The following is an 11103-nucleotide window of genomic DNA, read 5'->3' on the forward strand; positions in this document are numbered from 1 at the left end:
TACATCTCACAGTTAAGAATAAATGTCAGTATCTAAAATGTGTTAATATCTTAAGGTTTAACTGACTTAAACTTAACTAAACAGGGAAAAATCAAACATCCATATTAAAAAACTTCATCATACCTTGGTGTTGTTGCAGCAGGACAGGAGCTGATCAGCAAGTGGGCTCCTGTGCTTCCAGCCTTGAAGTCCAAGTTGGTGTGTGCTGCCTTGAGCGTTTCAAGCCTTGATGGCAGAGGAGGAGCCACAAGCAAGAACTGATCACAAGGATCTGAATCCCCTGGGATCGATCTAATGGGAGTTTAAGTCTTCAGTGCACCTGCTCTTCAAACAAAAAAAAATGTAGAGTAAGATTTTTGCCAACAAGCAGAGATTTAGTCATTTTGATTAATTAAATCAAAGCAGTTCAAGTGTTCTAGCCAATTAAAAAAAAGAAGGAAATGAGCATAGATTTACCAGAGCTACTTCACCAAACTATCCGAGTGCTGTCAGCAGGTCTCCTTGTGTTCATAGTGTAAGGCACGGAGACGATATTGACTGAAACAGAGATCAAACACCCTCCTGCCGCACAGTTATCCTCTACCGGAACATGGAGCAAATGGCCTCCTAATTCAATCAGTGTCCAGTGCTGTCAAATCATGCGCTGCCGAGGGCTGAGCTCTCGAGACAGCACAGGGCCATTACCGGCTGATCGGGAGGCCTGTTACGGCGCTAATTGCTCCTTCAGAGAGCTGGACCACTGCTGACTGATACACTCCCATCCCTGCCTTTCATCTGATCTCCCTGATTACAATCAGCCAGCCTTTCTGAAATTATCTGCTATACAATAGGCAAAATGTCTTCCCACATGACAGTGTGATTTCAGTTGCAGTACAGAAGAAAACTGCCTACAAAGCTTTCAGAAACTGTGGAAGTGCATCTTTAATCATCTCATACATGACATCATCACAGACATCCCAAAGGTTTTAATCATACATACATATGTACAGTAGCTTCATAGTAGAGAGGACAAGAGATGTAGGATAAACAGTAGCATTAAACCAGCTTTATATTATATTGTCTGGGTGCAAATAATGGACTGGAAAAAATTAAAGGTACCCTGTGGAGTTTGTTTTTTGACTTTTGCACATGGGTTAGCAATTTGTTTATACGGAGGCCCTAAGTGGTCAAACATATTATTTCCTCCGTTGTCCCTTGATAACAAATTAAATTGTATTTGTTTTCTTGAAATCACAAGTTATTTATTTCATTAGCGCGGAACGACAAATATTGTTTTTTCAAAGATAATGAGGAATTTTTCTCGAGAGCTCAAGAAAACAAACTTTGTTTATGTCATTATCATGAGATAACAATTGTTTTCCCAAAAATAACAAGACAACCTATCTAAGAAAACAACTTCATAAGATTCGTAAGAGTAGACTATTACGTACACAGTGCTCTGTGGGGTGGATTTGGGGAGTCTGAAAGCAAACCACATGAACTTTTTTATCATTTTTTGCCTTTTATAATGATTACTCCTTAATGTGACATTTTCATCTTAAATCAGTTGCTACACTTTTTAAGACACAATGTATGCATGCTGGCATGGTACTGCTGTTTGAATAACCATTATGCTATAAGGAGTACGAGGAATCAACCTTTTGTTTTCTTGTGATAGCGGATCAAGTTATCTTGGGATAACAAAGCTTGTTTTCTCGAGAACAACATTTGTTATCCTGTGATAATGGCATAAATAACTTGTGATCTTGAGAAAACAAATTAAAATTGATAAAACAGAAATGGAAAACGGAGGAAATAATATGTTCGACACCTGACCGTTTAGGGCTTCCATATGTTTACACATGAGGCTGCAGGTGACTTGATACACTTTCCTGCTGTTGGTCTCATACTATTCAACTGATCAACGCTTGTTAGTGGTGCTGTGCAGAGAAGTGAAGGAAAGCACCAGCATAAGCAAGCGATAAAACATGGATATAACAAGGCACAATTAAATAATAAAAAAAAAGGTTTGCAAATGTGATAAAGAAGGAAATTAATTTATGTCAGTAACACTTTGATGACAAGAAAACTCCACTGGGAACCTTTAAAGAGCCTGTGGATGTTTAACCAGCGCAGACATCAATGAAACACCTGCAGTACACTGACATGGACATAAAAACAGCAGCTGAGGTCTCTCGGACAGATGGGGTGTTTGATGTGGCCAGGTGTGCATGCAGGTTACTCAGGGGGTCTGGGACTCCGGCCGGTCCATGAGGGATTTGATCCAAGTTGTACCGTTTAGGAGTTTTGTGGTGGCTATAATATACTCCATCCCGCTGTCTTCCATTTGAGAGAGGAAACGAAGAGCGGCTATTTCTGCATACGACACTCCACCGAGGAAGAACACCAGCGTGGTTCTGTTCTCCCCCTGCTGGCCTGCACGACAGTACAAGAAGATGCATGTCACCCAAACAAAATCTAACACCAAAAATAACTTAAAAGGGGAAATTGCTTCATTGATTATAATGGCTACAGATCCTTTACAGAATTCATTTCAAGATTGTATTTATTACTTTTAACCCTTGTGATCAGAAATTAAAGGTTAGTACCACACAGTACCAGGCCTTAAAACAAAGGGGAATCATGCTTTTATGGTTTAAGCCTAAACACTATGAAACAAATTTCTCAAAATATTTAAAGCATTTAAATGTCAACTCAAAAGGTTTTAATGTTGCTATATTATATTTTGTTGTTTTGTATTTCTGTGTTATTGTTGTTGAATTCCCTAATTTTATGGCATTTTATTTAGTTTTATTTCTCTATGATTTACTAGCTGAGCACCAATATTGAACTGTACTGGTATAAGGTATGGCAACTTGTAACTCTGGTTTTGAACTATAGGAAATTAAGAAATATGTAGAAATTAAGTTTATTATTAGTATTATCACCACCATCATCATCATCATCATCATCATCATCATCATCACCATCTTCCAAATGTCTGACATTTAAGGTAAGACCTCATTTCAATGTAATTTTAATTGATATTTGCCTCTTGATATTTCTCTTTCTCTTTCTGTATGAGAACACATTGTTTCTTTGTTGTTGGAAGAACTTTAGAAAAATGAATAAAAGATATTGCTGGGGGAAAAAGGGGGAAGGGGAAGTGTGACAAAGGACTTTTTTTTCTTCTGGTTCTTTTCTTTTAATTCACTCTGAGTTGGTAAATTATCAAATTTCTGTTATTACTTTCTTAAGAAAGTAGATGGGGACTTGATTCTTTAAAAACAACAAAAAACAAGTCTTTGGAAACCTAGAGATCCAAAACTGATTTGAAAAGACGTTATTTGCACCCTCAACATGCAGTCGAGCTAGTGCACCCACTTCAAATGGGGTGTATGATAATGCTTTTAGCTTAGCAGCTACAGTGAAGATTTCTCCCGACTTTCCATCGCCATGGGGGTGAGTAGATAATGACTGAATTTTCACTTTTCGTGGAACTGTTCCTTTAACAAAATACAACTGAATATAAAAGAGGGCCACTTCCCTTCTGCTAAAGCACCATATTTTGAAATGTGAAAACACTAATTTAGCCATCACACTCCCCCCAGATTAGACTCCTTTATTATCACCTTTTAAAATCCAGTGTAAGGCAGGCATGTAGAAACAAGTCAACTGTGTCTAATGCCCAAACTCACAGTTCTAATTAGCACATTTCAAATTGAGTGTATAATCAAATTCATTATTCATATCAGTGTAACACCTCCTCCTGCCAGTATGATGACATGGAGGAAAACTGAGGGAAGCACAGTATGTTGTTATCTAGCCGTCTCTTCAACACAGACCCAGAGAAAAGCCACAAACACTGACGGTGCTTCTGTGGTATTGTCAGCTTTGTGCCATCAATCTGCTGCTGTTCAGCATTTGACTCAACAGAAACAAAGCCTGGGTCTTATCTACACGTAGCAGGCAGGCAGGTCGTTTACATTTACTCTGTTTAGTGAGCAGCAGGGCAAACAGCAGGGCCAGTTTGTATCGGTCCTTACGTTTCTTATGAAGCCCGGCAGGCAGCTGTTGTCGCTCCTCGAAGTGTGGGCCTGGAAGCATCTTCAGCACCTCTTCGATGCTACGCCACCCGGGCCTGGCTAAGACCTGGGTCAGTCGTATGCTCAGTGGAGCATAGCCGCTGTACACATAGGAGATGTCGTTGGGGTTCTGCGGGATTGGAAAACACACAGTTAAAGAGCTCAAAACAGCAAAAGTGCATGGATTTAATCCTCAGAGCTCTTTTCATAAATCTTGTACCTGTTCGTTGGCATCTTCCATCCACAGTTTAAGGGTTTTTCTGATAGTGGGGTAGTTATTTCTGGAGCTCGTCTGTGGCTTCAGAAGACCTGCCTTCTCTAGGTTGTTCAATGTGAGCATGTGTTCGTAACCATAGGTCTGCACAAAAGACAAAAAAGGCATTATTGCAAAAAAAAAAAATCAGTCACCTACCTGTTATAATTATACAATTGCGCAATTCTCAAAGGTGAGTAGTAACGAGTTTCATTTACTCCATTACATTTATTTGAGTAACTTCTTTTCAGAGTTTCATTATTTTTTACTCTGTTTTATACTTTTATTATATATGTACTCTACTTTTTTTCACTGTTTTATGCATTCATGCATGGTTTAATGCATTTAAGTAGCAGGTGGTCAGCTGGTCCCTGGTACTCTGTTATCATATTGCATCCACGCCTCCACATGACTCTGTTCAAAGCAGGATAACGGCTGAAACTACAGCAGTGGTATGGCTTTCAAATGGTGCTAACCGCTAATATTTACAGAAGAATTAACAGTGCACTGTGCAGCCAGCTGTGGTTGGGTGAAGTCAGTTTCTTTCATGTGGACATGACTGATATGATGTTTCAATCACTGACTGTCAATGACTGACAATGATGAAGCATCACAGCATTATCTTCTAATCAGCCGAATGAAATCATTTAGATTTAACCACTCTGATCTTATTGTCTTCCATGTGGGGGGCTCACACCTGATCTGTGGCCATCTGTGATGGGAACTGGGACATGGAAGATCTATACTGGAATGATTATGCACATGATTTTTCTGATTTATTTGCTAAATCATAATATAACATAGGAGACCAGTAAAGAATGTTATTTAATCTTTCCTTCATAAATAATAATGATTGCAAAAGAAAATTACAGTATTATCAATGCAATATTCTGTGATCACATTTGAGAGATACAGACTGTGAATATTGCCCTGGTGTTTATGTGGCACTGTGGCAGGTAATCTAAACAGGAGATGATGATTTCTAGTTTCACTAGAAATAAGTACAGGTGTATGTTCACTTCTTTGTCTTTACCCGAGGAAGACCATCTGCTGCAGAAACAATTCTAGTCATACCCACAACTAAACGTAATATCACATACATTTTTTTTCTTGTTTTATTTCTTAGGTTACTCACTACTCAAGTTACTGTTTCAGTAAGTACTTTTGTACTCAAGTATTTATTTTGATTATTACTTTTACTTCTGCACAGCACAGTTTTTATCTACTCTACCCATCTCTATCAATTCTTAAGTAAATGTACCACTATTTTTTTGTTTTTTTGATGTAGCAGGAATGTACAGACACAGAAAAGACACCGCCACTGAAAACAGATCTTTATGTCTTTGACTCTACCTGGAGAATCTCCCTCTTGTAGTAGTCGAACACCTTCTGCTTGAGGCCATTGTTGCAGACTGACTGCATACACACCAGACGCAGAATCTTGATCAGTGGATCCTTTTGGGCGATGCAGTCTTCGATATATGTGTTCACCTGGACAGTACACAAACATAACGTACAGTATATAAATCACTTTGTATAAACTCTTATTTAAATCAGTACCTGGTTTAATAAGGCATTTCCAATTGTGAGGAATTCAGTAAATATTATCAAAATCATATGAAACCAGTGTATGTATGCGCGCACATATTTATGTGAGAATCATTTATATGACAGATTAGCTTTGGAAAAACATTAAGTAGATAGTTGAAGAACACCTTGTCTGTGTCGACTCCAGTCATAAACTCCTGCTCCACTGTTAGATTATCAAAGAAGGCCTCAGATGCTGAAACAAGAGACAATAGTTAGATTTAATCACATTATAATAAACATATAGATGACACTTTAAACATACAATGCTATAAGAAAAGAGAAAAAACTGAATTCTACAGTCCTGAAAACCATGATAAATAAAAGATATAAGAAAAGGCTTTATAACAATGTTATTTATGTACACTACTTGTTACTTTTTAAAAACTATAGATAGTGAGCAGGATTTATGAAATTATAAAAATATGGTGTGAGAATCGATCCAAAATGCTAACAGAATAAAACGTAAATGATTTTATTTACTCACTGGTGATGTCTTTGATCAGCTCTGCTATAGAGGTGTGGTTAGCGAGTGAGCTTCGTGCTGCCTGCATGTGAGGCAACTGAGACACAAACTGCTTTATTTCTCCCACAGTTTTGGCATTGTGGCGTTCCTGAAAGACAAAAAATATCACTTTACATGCTGAGCTATTTATAGGTTTGGTATTGCTGCTCAGAAGAAGAGAACTGGAATGACCGAATCCAACTTAATTACCACAAAAAGTCAATCACACAGCACACCAGTAAATTACATTTAGATGACAAATTAGATGGCAGGCAATTAAAATTTGTCAAAAAAAAAAAAAAAAAAAAAGATTAGGAATTAGGAAGTTATTCCCATCTTAATAAAAACTGAACACAAATTCACTTCTGACTAAACACTGAAAACACACACACAATTCAGTTCTTGAACACCTTCCACATATACAGCACCTTTCCATTACTTTAGTCACTGAAAAACCAGTAAATGTTCACCGCTTTTTGAACAGTACCTTAATTTAGCTTATTAACAATCTCTTCTAATGTAGTTTGTATTGCAATCAATGTGCCTGAAGTCTGAGCTGTTGAGATAATGGTAATGTTTGGCCTTGTTAAGCAATCTACTTGAACTATTAGCACTTTACCTATCTCTAATTATTGTCATCACTTCCCTAATCTCATGGATTTCTGTTAAGAGCTTTGTGGTAAAATGCCACAGAGATTACAGATCAGATCAGATCAGATCAGCTGGGATGTCTGGAAGTGATCTCATGTAGCTGAAGTACCAGACATTACAACTACATTTTAACATTTTTTAACACAAAAATTATACTATAATCATTTTAGAGCAGGCAAGTATGCTAGACCGACATAGATGAGGCAAGACCAACCTCAAAGGCAGCTGAAATGATTTTGGCCTTCTTGCTGAGGGCTGCTCCAACAGCGTTGAAATTTTTGTCCCGTATTTCTGCGTACAGTTCCTCTGCTGAGTTGAGCTGTAACTTCTTGGGCTCTGTGGGTAGATCTTTACTTGCTTCACCTTGCTTCTTCTGTGCAAACTTCTCAGGGGGCAACTTGACATAACCTGTGATTAAATACAAGGAAAATAAGACCATCAAGAAACACATAAATTCACAAATTCACATTCACATCAGTCTAACACAGAAGGAGTCAAAAAAAAAAAAGATTTATTCTGACCGTTAGTGATTCCATAGATCTCATCAATGAGACCCTCGTAGGTGAGCTGTGTGGCCAGAGGGGTGAGAAGGTCAACATTACGGTCCAGGAGGAGCAGAGTATCGAACACAGGCAGGATCTGGTTCTGACTGCCAGCAAACTCCCTCTTCATCCTCAGCATCATGTTGGCGACATGCTGAGCACAAGCAGAGGATATCTTTCTCAAGCAAATGAAATAACCTGGCTGCTGCTGAGCCTCTGTCCATGTGCAATTAGCATTTTTCACACAAAATGACTCACACCATACTCACCCGTGCACATTCTCCTTTCCCATATATCTGTGGAATGGTGCCATACAGCGCCTGTAAGGTCATGAGGCCTTTGGCTGTGTGGTAAAGGCTTGTCTGGTCATTTTCTAAGTAACATTCCTGTAAGAGACAAAAAAGCGTAAGACGTACAGTTCAGTAAGAAATACACCATCACTAATACATAAATATTTCCTTACAATTATCATTATGTTGAAATATTGGTTGAATTGTTTTTATATTATGTAAAACAAAACATAGGCCTTATTCAAACAGCAGATGAATCAGAACTGTTTCACAAATTAGATCTTTCAGACAGACTGCCCACACTGTTATTTGCAATGATTAGATCTGATTTGTGCCTCCAGACATCACCAGCCTATCTGCAGGGGTTACTGTGGTCACTTCATTTGCGTCAGTAACTATGTATGCTGGTGACTGGCTTTCCAACACAGAAACATGAAGAATTCCACCTTCCATTACTGTATCAACCCCGTCTCCTAGAAATTACGTGTGTATATTACCAAACATAATTGCTGTCTGGATGATGTTTGGAGACAGCTTTTCTTTGAGTGAATGAAACACTGTATTTAAATACAAAAAGGTTTAGGCAACAAAAGCACTTTGCTTAAGGTTACACAGAGATTTCAGTCAAATGATAAAAAAAATCTTATGTCTCAAGTCACTCGTTACTTTTTATGTAATAAAATGCACCATGATCTTTCTCTAACCTAAGCTTAGTGCTGCCAGTGCCTAAACACGACCATAACCACGGCCGGTATGTTACTTAACAACGTTTCCTCATTATGTTAATAGACAATATAATTCATACAGCATTGGGTATAGAAACATAATTTCTCAGAGACAGGGCTGCTGGACTACTTTTGTTTTTTTTTATGTTGCAAGTGACTCAAAAGTCAATTTAAAATTTGAGTCGTCGGAGCGTTCAGACTGAGACCAATCCGTGGAAATCCTTTTTGAATTGCAATTTAAACTGCCTTCAAAAGTGGCTTGGATCCAGTTACAAAAGTCCTATTTCAAATGTTTGGGGTTTTTTTTTGCTGTCCAAACTTTCTAAATCTCTCTGGGCATAATCTGGATAAGCTAAAAAGAGATTTGGCCTGGCAGTTTGAACAGAGCTGGAGAAATTTTGAACACAGAGCAGCAGAGTGGTTGATACATATCTGGGATGTATAAGTTGAACACACCCTGAAAGCACTTTCATACTCCATGGAGAGCAGGTCACCATCGTAGGGAATCAGGTCCAGGATGTACTCGTCGATGTTGATGAAAGAGCCCAACACGCCCTGCTCCTTCAGCCGCTGCTCACACAGCATGCTCCTCCGAGGCACAAACAATATGTGGAAGTCTCGTGACAAATGCATCTTGTCCTCACTGAAAGGTGCATAATGCAGGACAAAGGTGTTGAATGGACAAAAGGATCTCAAAGTACTTGACTGCATTACACTGCACTGTACTTCAAGGGACATATAAACCACACCTGAATACATTCTCAGCAATGATGTCCATGAGCTCGAGCCGGGGACGAACAAAGAAGATGATATTTTTGACGTCAGCAGAGGGGAGCCTCCCACTCTTGAGGGTGAACATCTTTTCCACTTCATGTTCCTTAAAAACACAGTTCAAAACATTATAAAACGTGTGTTTGATATTGACAAACAAAAACCTGAACTGTATTACATATATGATACATTGCTGTCCCCACACCAGATATTTCATCTAGGTAGGACTGCGACTTAACAATCATTTTCATTGTTGATTAAATTTTTGATTATTTTCTCGATCCATCGATTAGTTATATGGACTATCAAATGTCAGAAAATGGTGACAAATGTTGGTCAGTGTTTCCAAAAGCCCAAGATAATGTCCTTAAAATGTCTTTTTTTTGTCCACAACCAAACCAAAAGATTATCAGTTTACTGTAATAGAGAAGTAAAGAAACCAAAAAATATCACATTTAAGAAGCTGGAATCATAGAATTTGAACTCTCTTTTCTTAAAATATTATGCAAACAGATAAATATATTATCAAAATAGTTGACAACTAATCGATTAATCGTTGCAGGTTTACATATGGGCCTAGTATATAGGGTTACTTTACATTGCAAAAAGCATAAAAACTGCACAGAAAGCACTTACCTTCAGTAGAGAGTACTGAGCTATCAGTCCAAAGGGTCCCGTCAGATATTCATCCCAAACTATGGCCTAAAGAGCAAAGGCACATTTAGTTATGTGTATCAATAGCAAGACCTGAAAGATCATCTGCATGCGGAACTGTTTCAGTGTTACCTGTGATTTAGCTATTAGCTAACAGGTCCAATAACAAACTGAAATGGAGCTACTTAAAGGATAAATACGTAACAGGCTGATACTGCTGTAGCTATATTGTCAAAGAATGCAGTGTTTGAATATATCCCTTGACATGGACTGTAATTTTATGTAATTTGCAAGACACTGACAGCTCCATGATAACACTGAGGCTGAAGAGGCTAGCTAGCTTAACTGTCAGGTCCATGGATATACTAACTGTCGCTGCTTCGGCCATGTTTTACATGTTTGTGTGCTCATTACCTTGCTTCCGGCACACTTGTCCAAAAACTCTCGAAGCTCTTTTCGTGCTGCTTCTCTCAAAATGTTTAAATTAACTCTCCCGTACGACAGGTGAGCTGCCATCTTTCTGTGTCAGCAACACAACACAAGTCAGGTGACCACAGCGGAGACAATCTGTCACGTGACCAAAGAAGATTCAATATCAAGATAGTTCACACCATGGTAAAGGCTAAAAGCTAATTCCTTCTAGTATATAAAAACTTCCTGTCCGTTAGTCGGAACCATAGACAAATATGCGTTTCTATATCCATCCTCTGAATGTCTTGCAAAGGTCTGAAGTTATCACAGACACGGTAACTTCCTAGCTAACAGGATAGCTTCCAACTTCGGCTTGCAGCAGCAGCAGCTTATTAGTGTTGCGCATGCGTACAGTGTGTTCGTTAAACAACTACGCTAAAGCCAAATTTGAGAAATATTTGCGCCTCATATGCATGCTACTATCGGTAGATTTAATTTATCTAAACATATATGTGTTGACATTGACAACATGTGTCAGAGTGGATATTTAACCATCATTTGGATGATATTAATGTGGGACGTGAATACGGAAGTAGGAGGGGATTAACCTCTTGTTTCACCCATAGTCTTTTCCTGTGTGTAGGTGTGGC

At 38.4% G+C, this 11103-nt stretch overlaps 1 protein-coding gene across 1 annotated transcript; it reads right to left on the reverse strand.

Annotated features, from left to right (window-relative positions):
- Window positions 1-896: 896 nt before the first annotated feature.
- On the reverse strand, window positions 897-10591 carry vps33a (VPS33A core subunit of CORVET and HOPS complexes). The gene is made up of 13 exons (XM_073465532.1): window positions 10457-10591; window positions 10025-10090; window positions 9367-9494; window positions 9074-9260; window positions 7872-7988; window positions 7582-7756; window positions 7275-7468; window positions 6392-6518; window positions 6033-6100; window positions 5671-5808; window positions 4285-4422; window positions 4026-4194; window positions 897-2415 (listed from the first exon to the last, which is right to left on the reverse strand). Exons 1-13 carry the CDS (start codon window positions 10556-10558, stop codon window positions 2222-2224), a joined length of 1803 nt encoding a protein of 600 aa, XP_073321633.1. The 5' UTR covers window positions 10559-10591; the 3' UTR covers window positions 897-2221.
- Window positions 10592-11103: the final 512 nt, after the last annotated feature.

Source organism: Pagrus major, chromosome 5 (genome assembly GCF_040436345.1).
Source record: "Pagrus major chromosome 5, Pma_NU_1.0".
Classification (NCBI taxonomy): Eukaryota; Metazoa; Chordata; class Actinopteri; order Spariformes; family Sparidae; genus Pagrus; species Pagrus major.

Bases quoted from the DNA above. Each gene is read 5' to 3' on its own strand.
- vps33a (XM_073465532.1), bottom strand. From the start codon at position 10,558: ATGGCAGCTCACCTGTCGTACGGGAGAGTTAATTTAAACATTTTGAGA. The intron at 9,495-10,024 runs GTAAGTGCTTTC...TGTGTTTTTAAG, and splicing joins CTCAGTACTCTCTACTGAAG to GAACATGAAGTGGAAAAGAT. The intron at 5,809-6,032 runs GTGTTCTTCAAC...TGTACTGTCCAG, and splicing joins CTGGAGTCGACACAGACAAG to GTGAACACATATATCGAAGA.